General features: G+C 31.9%; 1 protein-coding gene across 5 annotated transcripts in view; it reads right to left on the bottom strand.

The window, feature by feature from the left end:
- The window catches only part of CSMD3 (CUB and Sushi multiple domains 3), a 1,101,621-nt gene that overhangs the window by 336,292 nt on the left and 743,833 nt on the right, over window positions 1-21,496 (bottom strand). For all 5 annotated transcript variants that reach the window (XM_076005068.1, XM_012781857.3, XM_076005066.1 and 2 more), the window contains 3 exons: window positions 21,237-21,353; window positions 15,464-15,679; window positions 13,645-13,833 (listed from right to left, as the gene is read on the bottom strand). In XM_076005068.1, coding sequence (XP_075861183.1) covers window positions 13,645-13,833; window positions 15,464-15,679; window positions 21,237-21,353 — 522 coding nt within the window. The remainder of the gene's footprint in view (window positions 1-13,644; window positions 13,834-15,463; window positions 15,680-21,236; window positions 21,354-21,496) is intronic.

Below are 21,496 nucleotides of genomic sequence, written 5' to 3'. Positions count from 1 at the left end.
TGGTGTCATAATTAGTCATAAATATTTATTTACTCTTCAATATAGTGGAAGATCCTGGATTAGGATGTTTTATTCATTTTTACCTTTGCCACCTAACTCAGTGCTTACTAAATATTTGTGGAATTGGATTGATTTAATTCTTTTGTTGGGTGGTGGGATAAATACATCAAACCTATCCATGTGTCTTAAAGTAATTGCTAATGTCTAATTTATCTTTCTTGTATCACTGTCACCTGGCATAACATGCCATAATTGTCACTCAAACTAATTTTGGTAATTTAATGTATATATGAATAAATAAATGAATGAAGACCAAATTTCAAATGGCTGAATTTAGAGTATCCCAAAGCTAAGAAATCAGAGAACTTAATGAGTTAACCCTATTTGTTAATATGAACAACACTTATTCTTGGGAGAAGAGCATGTACACTCCTAAAAAAGTAAAAAAAAAAAAAAATAGTAAGGAATAGATATTAAAGTTTTTGAAAGTTTTCAATGTTATATCATTATCCATGTACAAAGAAAAGGATAATTTTAACCTTATTTAGAAGGTATTATAACATTTACTGAAATTTGATCTTTTATTTACATTTCTATGTATAGTACATATAATTTGAATAAAAAAATTCTTAAAATCCTTTCAAAGCTAAGACTGAATTAGGCCAGGTGTAGTGGCTCATGTCTGTAATCCTACCACTCTGGGAGGCTGAGGTGGGAGGATAACTTGAGCCCAGGTCTGGATTGTTGGACCCAATCTGAGCAAGAGCAAGACCCCGTCTCTATGAAAAATAGAAAAATTAGCTGGGCATGGTGGCTCACTCCTGCATTTCCCAGCTACTTGAGTGCAGGAGGATTCCTTAAACCCAGTAGTTTTGAGAGATTGCAATGAAGTATGATGATATCACTGCATTTTAGCTCAGGAGACAAAATAAGACCCTGTGTTGGAAAAAGAAAAAAACAGAAAACAAAAACAATTAAATATTATAATAAAAAATTAGGCATCCTGAAATTAAATAAACAAATTGAAGAAAAAATTCTTTGGCAGACTCTAGAATTTTACTTTTAGTCTCCAAACCATCCTTCCTCTGCCCCTAAAGAAAATTAAACCAAATAATGTTCACAGGAAGGTAGCATGCTATTCAACATGGTCATGCTACTTGACTTTATGTGATTAGTACAACTCAGAAAAAATTCAAATACACAAAATATGAAATAAAGAACATGGAGTATGAAATTTGAAAGATAGACATATCTATTCTTTACTTCTAGCTGTGACACTTAACATGACTCACTGCACCTTTCTGATCATTGCTTTTCCAATATGGAAAATGTAAATATTAATGTCTACCTAATAAGATTATTGCAAGAAGTAAATGAGAGAAAGACTATAAAGTACCAGGCTAGGTACTTTGATGCAGGTGAATGCATCTGCCAGGTGAGGTAGTATGTACATGGAAGCACTCAACAATGGTATTTCACTTCTTTCTCCCTTATAGCTTCTGTCAAACTACTAAAAGCCTGAAAATTCTTTAAAGATATGAGATACTATTTCTGTATTTATGGAATTTGGTTTTGACTAACCAGCAGCTCACTAATCTCTTGAAGCTCATTAAGTCTCAGCACTTTCCATGTCATCTTTATTCCTGCTTGATTCTTCTTAGGTATTTCTTTGCACATTTATTTGTTTGTTTTAACTTTTATGAAAAAGGCAATATGAGATCAATTAATGCAATGCAATCAAATAAGCATGTTTCAGGGGAGAGGATCAGAGGAAAAAAGCAAACAAAACATGTAGTAATGTCAATGATTATGTCCTTAAAATGGTACGTGAGAAAAAAACCTGCAATGATATGTTAATATGTTTTTCAAGGTCACATGAAAATGTGAACTGCAAGGAAGTTCACTATACTATTATTATTATTCTCTTCATCAGTGAATAATATTATTTTTAACATCACACACTTGAGGGTTATACCTTTTGCAGATAATTTTTATTTCCCTTTATTTAGAAGGATAAAGGCAGAATTCCTGTTAAATTACCCTAGAGGGCCAGGCACAGTGGCTCATGTCTGTGATCCTAGCACTTTGGCAGGCTGAGGTGGGAGGAACACTTAAGGCCAGGAGATAGAGACCAGCTGGAACAACTTATTGAGGCCCCTGTCTCTATAAAAAAATAGAAAATTTAGCTGGGTGTGATGGCACACACCTGTAATCCCAAATACTTGGGAGGCTGAGGCAGGAGGATCGCTTGAGCCCAGGAGTTTGAGGTGGCAGTGAGCTATGACGATACCACTGCAATATAGCCTGGTCAACAGACTGAGACCCTATCTCAATAAATATAAAAGAACAAATAAACACATAAACAAACAAACAAAACCATAGAGTAGGCATTGAATGAATATGTTAGATGAATTAAAAAAAACCTGGGATAAGGTGGAATGCCCCAGATAAGACCTTAATTAGTGGAGTTTGATTAAAAATTTTCCAAATTGAAAATTTGCTATAACCTGGTTTTCCTTGTTTAGATGGTATGGTTGATGAAGCCCTAGTATAACATTTTACACAGGCAAATTACATTAAGCTGTCTCAAATACTGTGATTGAACAAGTGGGAAATTATTTTCCATTATCAGAAAAAGAAAACAATGTCTGAAAATAATGAGGATCAAACATTTTTCAGAACACAAAACTTACGACTTCTTTTAGAAAATAGTGAGCAAATTCAACTAAGATTCCAGTTTATATGATAGGAAAAGGTTAAAATTTTATGCCTGTAGCATTTTGTGGCCAAACATAATAAAACATCAACTAGTGCAAATTAAGAAAGGCACAGTAACATGCAGGAAATAAAAGCTATCCATCACCTTTTGAAACACACTCTTTGTAGACTGATTAAAACACAGGAAGAAAAAAATGTTACCTACATATTGAGCATGCCAATAATTGAACTGGGATTCAAAGAGAGCTGCAAAGAGAGTAGTTGGGTATAATGCAGAGGTGTAGAAAAATGGTTTGTAGCCAGAAATGTAGTTAAGCTAAAAAACAGAAATAATAATAAAAAATGAAATTCATTTTATTTCATACCCTTGATTATGGATTAAATGCATTTACTAGGCAGAATAATCACAATCCTACTCTCTTGTATTCACCCTAAACCTGTCCCTTGAAGTGTCACTGAACTCAAGGCTGATTCCTTAGTACAATCCACTGTTACTCACTGATAGATCTAGTTTGTCCCAATGTTTTTTTGTCTGTTTTCAAAGCCCTGGGTACATTTGAACATATCATAGCTAAGTGCATTACCACATAACTAACAATAAAACCATTTATTAGGAATCAACCTCTGTACAAATGGCATATATATTTTCTGCTATTATTTTCAATTTTATAAGGCAAAAATGAAAACTGTATACACCCACATATACTAAAACAAATAGATACATTGACTTTATAAAAACATGAAATTAGAAGTAATTTTAAAATCTATTTGCCTAATGTGACAATGACCTTTCTTCTCAGCTTCAAAAGAATTTTAGATACTGTCAGTCTTTTGCAACTTCAATTAAATTGTACCCTCTCCTGAGACATGGCATCAAGATCTAATTCAGTTACAAGTAGCAATAGCATTTAATTATCTCCTCCAGTTATCTACACCACCAAATGATAGTATTTCCTGAGAGCCACAGATGTCACTGTTGTAAGCAAGAACCAGTTTTGGAATATATACAGGGTATCAGAACTACACTTACTTATTTAATGTTTTTATTCTTTATGGTTCACATTTATATATAGCATATATTTACTTCCAATCTAACTTGCTTTGAATAAAAATACTGTTAATATATTCTCCTAGGGAAAATTACTTAACCTCTCTGGGTCCCAGTGTCCTCATTTATACCTCATAAGACCATGCCTAGCGTATTGTAAACACACAAAAAATACTAGCTTTTATTACTACCTCAGGTAAAATATTTCTCATCTGGCACTTATATGTACTAGGGACTAGTAACCTAATTAAGTGAAGATATATTAAGCTAAAAACTAAAATTAGTTTACCTGATGACAAGTTTGATGAATATCATGCTTTCTAGCTTAATATTACATTTATTTTTCTTTAAAGTACTACTTAAAGCTCTAGTCTACTTTTCCTTTTTTTCCCAGCATGTTTTCCAATATGTCTCAAAGGAAAAATATGCTCTAAGTGTTTTTGAACTTGGGCAAATTCCAAAACCAGCATGAGTTCACCCAGAGTTTACACAAAGAGCAAGTCCTTCTGGCACTTTTGTGATTCTTTCTGGTGTGAGACCCTCACTATTGCAATTGTTTCTAGGACATGACCCTAAAACACAGATTGCAGTAAATGCTCCACTCTTTGTCTCTCTTCTGTAACTCAAAATCTCTCTTACAAAGTCTATGTCCTCTATGTCATCCCCAGATCCCAAACTTAACTCATCTTGTTCTAGATTTCCAATCAGTAGTCGGATTTTGGCTTGTAGTGAGATTTATAGTCAGAGCATGAGGATGTATATGGGGAATGAAGTATTTTTAGGAGTCTGCTATTTTAAGTCTTTCTAAAATTCTAAAATCATTATCCAAAGAAATTTGGAACTCCAATAACATGAGGATCATTTTAATGAAAGTATCCCTATGGGTGAGTCACCATATGGATAGGTCAGGGTCTACTCTGATTAATTTGGTTCATGATGAATACATGGTGAATTATGTTTATACTTTCTTATGTTCAGAATGAGCACCTCTGATATGCCAAAGTTTATGGTAGACACACAGGAGGTATAAAGACAAATAAGAACCTTTAAGGGACTTACACTTGTCAGGTAAAATAGCTTTTATTCAGGTACCAGCTATAGTATGATAAAGTAAGTTCAGAAACTTATCTCTTAATGGTCTTCTTACATTCTAAAAATCTGTGTGTAAATCCATTTATTTATAAATCTCAAATGAATGAGAACAGTTTAAGCTCACTGTCCACAATGCAATTTCATTAAATGGAAAAGGTACCTGAGGTTCCTCCCATTTGTGTGAATATTGTTTCTATCGGGTACATTTGTTTTTCTTCTTTTTGATCTCATTGAAAAAACTTTGAATCATTTATTCTTCTTGTTGAGAACTGAATTTCCCTACATATTGGGGAAACATTTATTCCATTTACAGGTATAAGATTATCATTTTTTCACCATATTCAATTTTTATAAGTTTATTTTTTTGTTTCTATCATAATTAGAAGCCTCGTCTTAGCAGTCTTTTCAGGCACCTTCATTGTTTGTTGACTGGTTGGTTTACTTATTAGACATGAGGAGTTGTGTGTAAATAACTGCATAGTAAATGCAATATGGATTAAGGAACAGTGTGACAGCCAAGGCTGAAATGGCAATTACAGTCCTTTATTAGTATTAGGCTGAATTGACTCTGTTTTCCTCTAGAGGATGGCTTTGCTCCTATAAATGAAAGTTAGTAAAGTTGTAAATGTGAAAGTAAAGGAGCTTTGCCCATATTATATATTCATTTCTTTATCAACTCAATAAATTTACTGAAAGCTTTCTATATGCTAAACACTGTAGCACATAAAATGGCAATTCAACATAGCATGAAGAGATCTAGAAAAGGAAAATACAGAAAAGCTCATGTAACCTACAGGCAGGAGATCTGCCTTACTCCTGGGAGATCAAGGAGGGCTTATCAGAATGGGTAAATAAGAAGGGTTTGAAGAATGAAAGGGTTAGGTCAAATTATAAGGTGGGGGGGGGTAAGAAAGTAACCTTCAGAATTTATTTTAAGAGCAACAGAGAACAATGGAAAAATTTTGAGCAGGAAAGTGATTTCAAATGTGTATCACAGAGGCTCATTATGACTCCACTATTTGGTTTGGGGGAAAGGGACAAGGATGAAGACTGGAGTACTGTTTAGGGTACTACAATAATAGGGTAGGTAATGACAGATAATGCTGTCGTGAACAATGGTAGAGTGATGGGAATGGAAGCTCAACAGACTAAAATGAAAAGGCTGTTCCACCAAGTAAACAATCCTTTCCGTGTTTTCTCACTGTACTTTTCAATCTATACTCTTCAAGAAATTATAGTATTTCTTGGCTTGTGCTAACACAAGTGAGAGCTTGATCATTTGCCTACACTAGACCTCAGTATAGTTTTAACATCACAAAGTGTAGAAAGTGCTTGACATGTTTGCAAATGGCATTTAATATCTTGTGACTATATTCCAGGATGTGTATAGCCATATAGAGAAATGTCAGTGAAGACACTAAGAACAATTTATGAAGGAATTTAAGAAATTTTGACTCTATTCAGCAGGCAATGGATAATCACTATGATCTGGTCTTTCTAAGGATAACTGGTGTGGTTGGCTGGACTTTAAGGTGAACCCCATGATACTCATTTCCTAGCTATCATGCCTTAGTGCAATGTCCTCCCCTTGAATGTGGATGGGACCTGTGACTTGCTCCTTATCATGTGATTATATTACATCCTATGAAATTTCTTCCTAGCAGACTCACTAGAGAGACTCTCCTTCCCAGATTGATGAAGTAAGCAGTTGTGTTTGGGAAGTCCACACGGTAAGGAACTATGAATGGGAACTGAGCAAATAACTGAATCTCTCAGTTCCACAACTACAAGGAACTCATTGCTTTCAATATAACCATGCGATTTTGGGAAAGGACCTGAATCTCAGGCAAGAACCTAGCCCTGGTCAACACCTTAATTATAGTCTGTGAGATTCTAAGAAGAGGACCCAACTAATCCATGTCCAGACTCTCAAACCACAGAAACCATGAGAAAGTAAATGTATGGTATAAAGCCTCTAAAGTTGTGGTAATGGGTTATTAATCAATAAAAATCTAATATAACTACTGACAATATTGAATATAAATTAGATGAGGGAAAGCTGGAATAGGAAGTCTAACTAGAAAGAAGGTAATATAGTGAGATTATACATGTAATTGCTAGAACATGAGCACGAAAGTCAGAAAGAGAGGGTTTCAAGATTTTTTATCAAATTATATGATTAATTTAGTTACATTATAAAATGAAGTACTAAAATTCTTTCAAACGATTTATTGTGTATATATATATGTATGGGTAGGTTAGCACAATGTAGCACACATCATTATTATTATTATTATGCTATTATGTTAATCTGATGAGGACCAATGAGTGCTGCACAAGGATCATGGTAGTGAGGATGGACATTGTGATAAATTTGGGCAATAGTTTTAGGTAGTAAGTCACATTGACTACTCCAATATGGATAAAAAGAAAGAGAGAGAGGAAGGAGTGAAAGATGACATAATTTCTAGCTTGGATAATTGTATAAGAACGATGCCATAGCTGAAAGAAAAAGTGGGGAAAAGAAGGCTGATCTGGATGAGGAGAAAATGAGTTCTGTTTTGGCCTTGTGAAGTAAATGTGCCTATGGAAGGACAGACATGGAGAGGTCCAGTGCACAGCTGGAAATGGAGACTTGCTACTTAGAAGAGATCTGAGGGTGTCAATGGATTTGGAGATGCTTAAAATTATGTTACCCGTGATCAGATCAGTATTCATTCATACACACACACACACATACAATTCTAATACTCTTTCTGTAAAAGCATGAGAAATCTCTTCTCTTAATAATAAATAAAATATGTTTTTAATAAACAGAGCTCAAGATAAAAAATAATAGAGAATGGGAAATGATCCTTTCTTCTTTTCTTAAAGGATGAATGATTAATAAATGCCCAAATACAAAGGGGATGTTTAAGTTGACTACTCTTGATAAATTTGTTGCAGGGCTCAGCAAACTATGGCCACACCAAGTCTGTTACTTGCTTTCATAAATAAAATTTTACTCAAACACAGACATACCCATTCACTTATGTATTGTCTATTGCTGCAGAGTTCAGTAAATGTAACCAAAACCATGTGGCCTGCAAAGCCCTAAATATTTACTATTAAGTATTTTACAGAAAACATTTACCTACTCCTGATCTTCTGCAGAAAAAATGGTAGTCTTCCAATTTCAAAAGGGTGCATCAATAAATAAGGTAATAAAAGAATGTCACCTACAATGTTACAACAATGATCTAAGATTTGTAAGACTTGATTTCTGGCATATTCTTTCACTCATTACTTGTAACCTTTCTGAGCATACATTTTTCTCAGCTGTTAAATAGCAATAACACCTCCTCTGCTTACTTCATGAGGTTGTGAAACTCTTTAAAAAACCTACAAAGCACTATACAAATGTAAGTTAATACTCTAGATTATTTTATATTGTTAAATCATGGAATCAGTGGATTCAGTCATAGTCATATGAGAAAAAATATAAATATACATGTGTGTATATGATTTATCAGAGCACTTTTCTATCTAATATTTTCTTTATCTTTACAAAAAATATTTGAATGCTCATACTGGCATCCTTTCCAGAAAAGAGAACTACAGAAAATTAAGACATCTGCTTAAAGTCACCAGCTAATTAATTATAGAATCCAAAAGCAATTTAAATTTCTTAATTTCTTAATTTGCTCCCTACAGGGCCATATATCCACAATGTTGACTAACTTGATAGATCAGTTATATTTGACATACATGTGTGGGTATCTGATGTATATAATTTTAGTATGGAGAGCTTCGAGACTGAGATGAAATAAGCAGAATTTGTTTAAAGATGACTTACCTCTTCAAATGCATTTTATTCTTTTAAATTTTGAATTTTTAATAAGATTTTCATTTTATTATAGAATAGTTTTAGAGTTACAGAAAAAAAATGATAGTACAGAGTTCCTATATACATTGCATATATAGTTTCTCTTCTTGTTAACAATAATTTTTAAACTAAAAAATGAATAACTATCATCATGTATCATCTAAAAGGTAAGAAAAGTGAGAAAAATATATAGATATGTTATGTAGAGTTATCCTTTTTCTCATCTGACTCACGATTAAGGCAAGATGTTGTTACTTGTGCAAGGTCAGATAAAAAATCAATGACACGTGAAATTAGAAACAGAAGTAGATGTGTTAAATGAGGGATTATGAAGATGAATAAATTAATGTCTTTAAAATGACTTAAAAATGTGTGGGCTTCTTAAAAAGTGTGGACTCCTGCCTAAAGACAAATCATTACTAATATTTAACTTGCTAATCTACTTTCCAAAACAACATGTTCTTTCATTAGCTCCTTGTTTATTTGGAACATGGCCTGGCTTGGTTCCTGGCATATTTGGAGGCTGAGTGAAGACATACAAGGTTTTCCTGATTTAAAAAGATGGCAATGTAAATGAGTGTTTGGATATTTGGTTGCCACTTAAAAAGGTGATCAGATATTTATTTCCTGAGAAACATGGCTCTCTGGGAAAATCATTTAAATATAAAATATCTTGACTAAAATATTTTCTCTGTTATCTTTATCCTTTCCAAAATGTGAAGCATAATTGTAGATATATAGATATGTATTTTGAAAGATAAAACTTTGATCTTGATCACTAAGTAGTAAGTGAGATTATGTGTGTCAAATATTTAGCTGCCAATACAATAAAACTTTTTCATCTCCTCTTCTTCATCTATCTTCTTTCTTCTGTCCTGCTGGTTGGTGAAAATCACTCTTTACTGCTGTCAGTCATCATAGACCTTAGGAGAATTGGATATATGGTGGTGGATGGAGTTGCAGGCACAAAGAAAAGGAACTAACTTTCGTTGAGCAACTGTCATGTACTGAGCCATACATGAGATGATTTGCATATCTTCCATTGCTTAGAGCTATAAGTTATCTTACAATATAGATGTGATTATCCACATTTTACATTTGAGAAAACTTGGCAGGAAAGAGATTCTCACAATTTGCTGAAGTTCACAAAGCTTAGGAAAGGTTAAAGTGTAGATGTGAAATGTATGCCTTCATGGAGACCACTGTATGGAAAGAAGAATCCTTGTCTCTAAATGGGTGTTTACGCTCTTGATTCTTTCAAGATTCTTCTCTTGCCTCTATAAATTTTCCTGAATTTAAGCAACATTAGATACATTGGCCGTGGTCAAAGAAGTTTTACTCCAATTAAACAAAAGACAAGCATAAGTTTTTTGATGTCAAGTATCAGCTATAATGAAGGACAGATTTCCTCCCAATTTTCCTGAAGTCTCCAGTGAGAGACAGTGGTGTGCTACTGCCGACTGAGCATAGGACTTGGGCTCAGAACACTGTGATAGTCATGTATCTTCCCCTAGGTTTGTGTACAACCTTGGGTTTGTTTTATATATATCATATCTTTGCTGGTAAAATAGTTGTGCTAAACCTACTTTCACAAGACTGGTGGGTTTTTGGAATGAAATACTACATGATAGAATACTTCACAGTTGTAAAATACCATATTATGGTGTTGGTATATATTAATATTTTGTTAAACTAGAATCTTAAAACATAAATGAAGAGGTTATACAGAAAATTGCCTAAAGGAAAATGTTATTTATTATTCATCTAACATCTAGAATTAAGATAAATTTCACCAAATTCTACCAAAAGAAACCAACCAACCTATACACTAAATATTGAATCAAATTAAACATTTGTAAACAAAAATAAACAAAAAGTAAGTCTCCAAAATTACCTGTATCAGTTGACTTACTGTCCAAAGAGTAAAATGCCTTATATAACCAATGTGTACAAAATCATTTTAGTAATAGCTAATGTTAGTTCTATACTTGGACATAAAATCTGAAACCTCGTCTGAAGTTTGTTCTAGGAATATATTCATCATTTGCACCTTGTTACCAGAAAAAAAGACTATTTATTCTCCAAATAAGTGAAATAGAAGCAAACCTTTGGAATATGACCTACTTATAATTTGTCCATTGTCTGAAACACAAGCTTTGTATGTGGCTGGCAATGCTGAGGACTCAAGTATGATTTTAAAACAAGTATAGAATAGATAATTGGTGTTAGATATATATAAAGTAAATAGTACAGAGATTAAAAATAAACTAGCATTGCTAAAATTGAACATCTGCTCAGATGAATATACAAATAAAGTGCATTTTATTTGAATAAAGTTTCAACTTTGAAAAGATAACAAAATAAGAAATATATGCATACGCATATGTGGAACCATAAGTACAAAAAGAAATACTTTTATTTTAAAGCATAGGCAAAGTAGGGAAGTTGAAAAAAATTGGAGAAATAACATTATAAAAAATTCATTCGTTTAAATGAATATTTCTCCCCATCTTGTAATTTATATGTATACCTAAAGTTGAATTTATAAAGGTCAATAGGCTTAATTGTAAATTTCAGTAAGCTTAAAAGCAATCACAGCTAATTTGAAAATGGGGGAAAAATTCCCACGGCAATAACTTTGCTTTCTAAATTTGTCCACAGGGTGATTTTCTTTCATCCATCCTATTAAAGATTTAGGCATGAATAAACCTACTCTCAAAGAAATACTTTAATAAAACAAAATTAACCTGAAGTCACTTTTTTTGCAATGTCAGGTTTTCACAAATGCATTCATTAAAATCTATTGCAAATGTGGACTAAATCTTAAAAATGTACATATAAACAATTTCTTCTCAACCTATGTAATAGGTATATATATATTTGGTATATATTTGGTATATATTTGGTTACTTAGAGAAAAAATATTAACTCTGTATGACTTAAAATCCTTTTGGAGTCACCTTTCCCTAGATGCTAGTAGGAAAAATTGGGGCTTTGTAATGAGACAGAGCTCTATATAAATCATGGTTCTACCACTTACAAACTTTATGATCTTAGGCAAGTTATTTAACATTTCTAAGGCTCAGGTTCTTCTAATGAAAAATGGGGGAAATAATAATATCAGGATTATAGTAAAACTTAAATGAGATAACTGCACATAAAATAGCAGGTCCTCATAATGTTAAGATTTTATTAAATGGATTTCCTATGATAATTAGTTTTATTAACTAAATTGATGGTCTAGACAGACAGCAGATTATACTTAATACAATAAGAATTAAAATAACATCTAAATTCTGAATGCTTCCTATATGCCAGTGATTGCACCAGGTGTCTGATTAAATGGCTAATTTCTTTTAATCCTCTTAACTAACTTATAACAATGATGCTAGGTACTATAGTTGTAACTATTTTGAAAATGAGGAAAATGAAGTTTAGAAAAGTGAATTGCCCAAATATCAATCAATTGGGCACTATGTAGCCCTCACTTGGACTATTCCGAAGGTCCTCATTAACTGGCCTTTGGAAAGAGTTATACAAAACAAGAGGGGAAATGGCAATAATTCATGAAAAGACAAGCATTCCAAATCTGGTAACAGTGAGGGGTGTGGGGGAATAAAAAAACAAAAATAAGAAAAAAAAAAAAAACTCAGAAATGATGCACCCTGCATAGCTTCCTGGAAAAGATCTTCTGAGAGTGTGCCTGCTTATCACCTCCCAACTTCAAGCCTCTGTGGTTGCTTGTGCCCATTTCTATAAAGATTTGTGATTTTAAAAAGAAATTTTATTTTTTTATATGTCAGTTCATCTTTTATATAACCTTATGGGGTTATGAAACCAATCACATTACTATACAAGTTTTCAGACCCACTTTAACTTGGAAGATCATATATTTTGGCTTAATCTGAGGCTCCAGAGGAATTCCCACTTTCTGTATATTGGACAATATATCGAACGAGGCAAGTAGGGTATCCTCCTATTCATTCTTATTTTCATCTCTGGGGCATTTTGTATCTGGACAAAAGGACAAGGGCTTGAACCGCAGATTAAATCTCTACAAATTTTCCTGATTTTGTAGCATATTATAACTGAGAGAGATTTGTGATCCACAATTAAATTTACAATTAATTCAAATTAAATGCTTATGAGAATTTTCAGTAGCTTTCTAAAATAATAAAATAACCATATGCATATTGTTCTATCATAAGAATAAGTACTGATAACCACCAGACAGCTGATGGCCTAAGAATTTCTCATCTCCATATTTTCTAATTTAAATAGGGAATGACTTACATTCCTATGAAATGAAAAAGTCTTTCATTTTTTTCTACCAATTTTTCCCCTTTGTTCAGTCAAAACATTTATTTCCAAAGTTTGAGGTGGTGGCTCCACACTTCCAATACTTTAATTACTGCTATTGTTTATCTCACAACATGAAATTAACAAACATCTTAATTTATCTATCATATATTGAGCCAATACGTTTCTTCATAGCCCCTTAAATTAATTACCTATTCTTCATTTGACATACTTTCTCTTGTAATCCATATTTTATGCATGTTAATTCTAAGTTATAAAATTTTGCCAAAACTTCAGTCAGAATATATTATCAATAGAATACAAGAATTCTATTTTCCATGAGCTCTCAAAATATGATTCTATTTCTATTTTTTATCCATCTATCTTATTTATTTCTTATCCTCATCATCTGAAAACAAATTTAGAAGCATGGTTGCTTGAATGCAGCATTACAGAAGTTAATTGAGGTATACCAGATTGCCAAGTTAAAAAAAAATCGAAATAATTAATATGAAATAAATGAAGAAATTCAACGGATTATAAAAAACGAAGGGTGTATAACCATGCAACTTCATGGACAGTGACTACACATACAAGCAAATGAAAGCAGCTGACCACGTACCCACACACCTTGGCAGAGGTGCACTCCACACTCGTCGGCCACCACCAAGACAGATGATCTCTGATGTTCCTTCTAGTCGATAACCCGATGAACACGAGAAGGTCAGTGTATCGCCAACCCCAAAGTTGAACCCAATTCGGTTACCATATTGAGGAACTCCAGGATCTTCACAAGGTTCAAGGTTATATTCTGTAAATTAGGGTGAAAGAATTGCCCCCAAAGGAGGGAAAGAAAAAGAAAATGATAGTGGTCACTTATAAGGGTATATTCCTATTGTTTCCAAACTGGATGTTTTTAGGCCCCAGTGATATGTATAACTATGGGAACATACTAATGGCATGCATAATTTTCTTCTTTTGTGAAAAATCTAATAACTTAAATACTTTTATGTGTGAATTTCAGGGTAGACAAGAAAATTCCACTATCTCACACTATTTTTTTTCTGCATTAGAAACATTTCCATTTTATATATTTTTGACTTATAATAATGGAATAAGAGCTGAATATTTTCGAACACAAAATAACATTTGGAATGAAGTCATTTGTACTTTTGAAACACAGTTCACATAATGTTTTTAATTTAAATGACAAAAGCTCTTGTGTCTCTAGTATACAAGGAGTTCAATTAATGCATATTCTGAAAAGCATGGAACTTGAGATATAAGGGTTTATGTAAGAATCAAGTTTCCACACACTGAAAATTATTATATTGTAGATTTATACAGGAACTCTCCCCTAAGCAATGAACAAACATCATGAAAATGAACAGCTAAACAGTCTTCAGGGTATGAGAGAGTAGATTTGATTAAATAACATTATAATTTATATACAGTCCTAAGAAAAAAGTAGCTTATCTAAAAATATTCCCAGAGCACTTACTGTGTAATTGCAATAAAGAATAAGAGAAATTGTTTCATGTTGATTAGCTAATATTTTATTGCTTAAAAAATTTATTTGGACATATTTTTAACATTCTAGGTTAAAATTGATTATGTTCATTTACTATTCATTGTGGAATATCTTAAGGATTTAGCAGCCAAGTATTTTCATCCAAATACTAAAATAATAAATTAAGAACAAGGTTAGTGCTTGTATCATTTTAATGTTAGCAAGTTAGTACAATATTTACTTATTAATTTGGCTCTGTATTAAGAAATAACCATTTGAAATAATTGTCCCATTCAACTAGAAAGTAGAACTATAAGTAGTGGGAATACTTTTTATTCTCTTTGGTCTTATAATTTTTTTTCCTGGAATCAAAGTTGCACATTGTCTATAAATAAGATTGTTCTAGAAGAAAGGGGTGACTACATTGTTTCTAAATTATCTAATTCTAGAAGAACAAATTAAGTTTATCTTAATCTTGGCTTGTTAACTATAAGACATATAAAGCTAGAGTATCACTGGTTTAATTGGTATTTCATTTTTGCATCTAACTAAAACTTTAAAATGTATATTTGAATTTTCATCTTAATTTTTCTACTCATTTTAGCTAGTTCTGACCTCTCTTAGAATTCTGCAGAATTGTAAAGAAAGATAATTATTGTACTTCTAGTAGTTTACAGTGGATTAACTTATTTTTTTGCTTTTGTTTAAAGGTTTCCTCTAATTTATTACTAGGAACAATCTTCAAAGTATTTCAAACTTTTCTTAAAACTTGTTGATAGATATTTCTTTGTTTCCTTCTTCTCCTTTTTAAAATCTTTCTTCTTATCTGCTATTATCTCTTCTCCGTTTTATCATTAGCTATGCTCAGACTTTTAAAAACATGATTTTTTAAAGTTACTAAAGGAGCTCTTTTGTTTATTTATTTCCTCACCAGAGAATGTAATATTGAATCCTTCATATGATATTGAAAAATCTGAAATGAAGCGTAGTTGAGCCCTGAAATTTCCATAGAGACCAGCATTGATTGTTGAAGGGAGTTCTGAACCAGTCAGGCGTGCCAGTGGTTGGGTAAAACTACCGTTCTCTGTGATCAGCAAGTAGTCGTGATGGTCTTCCAAATGAAAGGTATGAAAGTTGAACTGCACACCTGTTAAGAAAAATAGGAAAATCACACTTACAATGTACATTGATAAAACACAGGAAGTTACTATTAAACTAACTAAAGCCAGGACTCTCTTTATAATTGATTTTTCTGAAAATTAAATGTACTGCTGTAAAATATTCCAAATACATAGTATATTATCCTTCTTTTGTTTTTGTTTTCTCTTCAGCTTCATTGTAAGAAATGTATTGAGTCATGTCTTGGAAACTGAAAATAAAACTTAAAAATCAATGTCTGAAAAAGAATCTCCTGTTTATCTGAAAATTTCAAGGGAAGTACTTATCCCCCTGTTTTTAATAAAGGTGCAACTTCCTGGTGAATATTGTACATGTCTAATCCATTTCCTCCTTCAGTTCCCTCAACATACATAAAAATAATGCTTAATATTAAGCACTTATAAAGCTTAAAGCTTATAAGCTATAAGCACTATAAGCTATAAAACTTAAGCATTTCAAAGTTGATTTTTAGAAGAGACATACAAAACAGGCATAGGGAAGTGCTATTTGTTAAATGAATGTAATGATTCTTCATTTATTTATTTTTTGCCCATTTCAACCTGTAAATATAATATACTGAGAAATGCATATTAAAGTGTTCAGCTCATTGAATTTTCACAAACTGAACATCTTTGCAAACAGTACCTAAACCAATAGGCATATAATCAACACCCAGATCTCCCTTCATGAAACTCTTCTGTCATTTCACTTTGCCAAAAGTAACCATTCACTCACCACCAACAGAACAGACTAATCTTGCTACTTTATATAAAGGTTTGTAGTTCATTTAATAGAATCATATTACACACTCTTTTGGATCTGATTTTTTACTCACTACTAGGTATGTGAGATTCATCCATATCATTGTGTATGGTTGTTGGCTATTTTCAATGATAGGTAGTATAGCATTCCATTTTATGAATATACCATATCCATTTACCCATTTAATTGTTGATGGTAATTCAGGTAGTTTGCCTTATATCACAAATGTAAATAGTGCTGTTATTACAAGTGCTGCTATGAACATTTGAATTTGTCTTTTGATGAACACTTGTGCTTACTCTTCTTTTAATATTTTTTCTTTTTATTGGGACTATGTTTTGGAACTTGTGCTTATTTTTATTGGATAATGATCTAGGACCAAAATTACTCAGCTGTGGGTAATAATATGCATTCTGTTTTAACAAATACTATTTTAAAAAGTGGCCATGCCAATTTACACTTTAATAGTCAAATATGGTTGCTCTGCTTCTTCATCAATATTTGAAAATTTGGGATTTTTTCATTTGTTCCATTCTGGTGAATAGGTAGTGTTTCATTGTGGTATCACATTAGTTTTTAATGACATTGTTTAGAAAACATGTAAAAGACTAACAATTTCTCTTCCCTACACACACATACACACAATGTAATGTATGTAAGGTACCACATGAAATAAAAAATAGCTCACAGATGTATCCTTCTTTTGAAGTGCATGATTTTCTTTTGCTTGACCTAAAAAAGTCATCAAAATATTTACTAAAGAAATCCCAAACCTCAGAATGTGATAAGTAACATTCTTTATTCATTTACATTTTAGTTCCAGATGCTAGAAATTCTTAAAGGTCCTATTATTTGGGGGAAAAAAAGTGTTATAAAATGAGACAAAAACAAATAAACTGAGAACACAAGCAATGACAAAACAAGGTTATTATTGCATAATGGACCAGTGATTTCAGATTTGAGACAGATTTGAAATGTACAAGATATTATTTTCAAACTCTATTTTCAACATATAACAGTTTTTTTTTCTTTCTCCACAATGGGCAGGAAAACCAGAGCCCAGAAATTGAGTCAGTTTTTCAAATGTTCTTTAGTATAAAATTGGTGTTGATACTAGACAGATGAAAGGAGAAAGGGCTGTTGATATGGTAAGAAGGAGATGATGCATTGCCAGCTAGATGACCTGTTATCTAAATTTACAAAGTAACATAAGAGTGGAAAATTCAGATAAGTCAGTCTTATTTCTGCTATGAAGTTAAGAAAAATAGACAGTAGGAGAGTTGACTGAAAACAAGAAAAAGATCATTATGTATATAATTTATAATTTAAAAAAATGTGCTTTTCCTGATATACACTGAATTAATTGATTTGAAACTTCATTATCTAGTGGTTCTAATAAGGCCACTGTCAAGTATTACCTTTCTGAGTCTCACTTTCTTCAACTGTAAAATGGAGTTTTGATAGAGTTGTCTTGCACTTTAAACAAGATAACATATGGAAATAACTTGGCCCAGAGCCTGGCACAGAGGAAGTGTTCAGTAACAGTTATTGTTATTTTTCATTTATCTAAAATGAGAGCTAATATTTTTCATGTAACTTAGGCCTGACCATCTCCTTTATAAAAGGAAGGTTATTTTTATATAATTATGGATTAAAAATAGTATTTGTTTTTACTACTGCAAAACAATTTAAGAACTTAAAAGTTGTGCTGAAGAGCAATTAATCCGAATAAGAAAATGATACTGAAAAACTACTATATTCTAGGTATTATGGAATATAGAAGATTTAGAAGATTGTAAGTAACTTATGGTCTGAGGGAAAAGATACATAAGCCAAAATTTCAAACATTTTGCTAAGTTCTATAAAACTGGCTAATATAAGTCAATATAAGAGCATAGAAATAGAGGTAACTAATTTTTCAGAGGGGTCAGTAGGGGGTTTTGAAGGCAATGACCTTTAATAGAGAGAAATTTGTGAAAGAGCATCCCTGAGATAGACATTTTGGGAAGAAGAAGATGACAAGAAAAGACACACAATTCTAACAAGGTAGTGAGAAAAAGTCAATGGTTTCAACATTGTAATGTCTTCTCATAAGAATGGTAATTAAAGTGCCCTATTAGGATAATGTATGTTACAGATACATATGAAAAGACTTGTACTTTTTAATGTCAAAATAGCACCAATATCTAGGTTTAAGTTACAGTTATGCCACCAACTACTACCTTGAGGGTGCCATTTGACTTATTTTTTTTTTTTCCTAATCTATATATTTATAGGCTTGGGCTATGCTTTATCACAGGACAATTATATGTGTTCAAAAACGTTTACTTAATGTTAAGTGGTAAAGAGATTACTAATGGTGTATTTGAAGATTTTTACTAAATACTTAGATACCTAGATGTATCTATCTTTGTTAAGAATCTTATAGACCTCTAAAGTGCTAATGATCATGCTTATATAGGAACATTCTGACTGTATAATGTAAATGTAAATAGGATGTAAATCATTTTAAAATAATCTCACAGGATCTCTGAATCAAACAAATATGATGAGATATAACAGCAGTATATATAAAAGTCTGCACCAAAGATAGAAAAAAAATCAATTGCATAATTATATAATTTTAAGAATTGGGCTTAACTGTAAAGTCCCAATAATCTAAAAAGATAATTTAGATTACTACATACTCATTAGTATATTAATTAGTATGATGACATGACCACAAAAAAGTTAATGAAAGCAAATATAGACTTCATTAATGGGAATAGTTTGTAATGTTAAACTATGTTACAGGATGTTTGCCTTTAGAAAACTACGTTTTTAAAGAGACATTGATATCCCTGAATATCAATAAAATGTAATGCAACCAGGGAAAGATGATTAGTATGATAACGAAAATGAAAATATTACCTTATAATGAAGAATTGAAGGAAGTAGGAGTGTTTAGTCTAGGAAGAAAAGATGGAATAAGGGTTTGGGGATGGAAGGCATGAAAAAACATGATGGTCCCAGCATGGTGAGTTTGTATGTTTGAAGAGCTTAAAGTGGGAGCAAGGATTAGGTTGCTTTTTTGTCTAGCTCCAGAGAGCAGATCAGGGATAACAGCTGCAGAAGAATTTTCCAGCAATTAAATATATACAAAAATTGAGCAGGTTTTCCTAAGGAGTATATTTCCCATTAACAGAAGTATCCACATTAGGCCAGTTCATCATGTTTCTGGAACACTATAGAAAGAAACTGGTGTGCTAAAAGGTTAGACTATGCAATCTTGATGATTTCTTCCAACTTTAAGAGATTATCCTTCATATAACTTTGGCTACACTTTGGAATAGTACTTCAAACAAACTTCCCTGGCTCTTAAAAGAAAGGCATCTAAATCTGCATTTCTTGCCATGTAAATACAGATTTAATTAACACTTGCAACCTGTGAAGATGCAAAACCTTAAGTGTTAATTAAACCTCTATTTACATAGCAAGCAGTATGTAGCCCTCCATTTTCTTGTATAATATTAGGGAGCTTATTTTAAACTCCATTAATCTACTACACACTAGAATAATAAGACACTTTGGTTAACTTCTAGCAAAGAGTTTTCTATTATGGAGAACAACAAAATCACAGTTTGCGAAGTCTTCTACCTCTTTTCTCTGCTGTTAAATACCAGAATATTCATTTTAACATCATTGTTTTCTTCAATAACATTGAATTCACTGTAGAAATCTATAACTATTCATATATAACCCTTACTCCCCAATAAAATGATATATAATTTTATCAAAGGCAAATTTCATTTGTGAAAACATAATACATTTAAGTTTATTAAGCACAAGCTTTTATTTTCAAAAATTGTAACAGCATCGTCTCATAGGTAGGAGTTTTTTGTTTTGAATTTTTTTAGATATTCTATAATAAAATTAATAAATACAATATAAAAGTAAAATTCAAAAATAAAACATGAAAATATAATTAAAAGTAACATCACTTCTCAAAACCAGATTTTAAAGTGAATACATTAGCTCTTTTAAAGATTGGCCCATGGAGATTTCCAGGTACATAATTTCAATTAATTTTAGTTTTGATTTATTAGAATGGTCAATTTATCATTGATAAGTTGTTACTTTGATCAATTACATTGTTAAAAGTACTAGTTTGGTTGTATTTGGTTTGCATGAATGAACTACAGGTACTTTTACTTATTTGTTTATTTGTAAAAGGACATTTATAAACATTTACCATATGTACAGTACAACTTTACACTCCAGTTTAATTATGTGAGACATATTAGAAGTTCTGTATTAGAGAATTTGAAAAATTATATTAAAGAATACGTATAAATTTATGTAGGGAATATAATTATAATAAATAAACATAAACATTTGTGTATATAAACATGTACTATTTGGTTTACAATTGGCTCAGCATTTAAAAGCATCTTCATATTTCTTTTTGAACTTCTGAAATGAACTTCTTAACACTATGCCAGAGATAAGCCATCTTGTTTGAGGTTTTGTTGATATGAAAATTCCAAATAACATTAGTTTATTATATCAAAAGAAAATAAATGTTTTATATCACCATTCTGGTCAAACATAAACACAGTATAATACTATAGAAAAGTAAATATAATCCTCTGCTGCAGTTACTCAGATTAAATTTTGTTTTAGCATATTTTAGTACTGATATGTTTTTGTTCATGTAAAATGACATTGTAAGGGACAATGAAATACAAATAGACTCAATGAAAATTCAGAAGATAGCCCAATTATTGTTGCATGAGACAATTTACCTTTTCCATGGGTTACATCAACAGTCCATGTACAATTCAGAGAATTTGGATAAAATTCTGGGTAACCAGGTGATAAGATTGTTCCACTAGGCCCTCTAACATCTCCTCCACATAATGCTGAAAATACAAAGAAATACAGTCATATGATCAGTCACAGTTCCAGAGGCAGAGGCTGAACAAAAGCTCTTATCTCCTCTCTTGAAACAGAGTCCCATTATATTTGCCTAAGCTACTTCCTGGTAAAAACAGATGTGTGTAAA

Source organism: Microcebus murinus, chromosome 7 (genome assembly GCF_040939455.1).
Source record: "Microcebus murinus isolate Inina chromosome 7, M.murinus_Inina_mat1.0, whole genome shotgun sequence".
In the NCBI taxonomy this organism is placed as follows: Eukaryota; Metazoa; Chordata; class Mammalia; order Primates; family Cheirogaleidae; genus Microcebus; species Microcebus murinus.
Note: the sequence above shows the minus strand (reverse complement) of the source record. Positions and strands in the feature narration are given on the sequence as shown.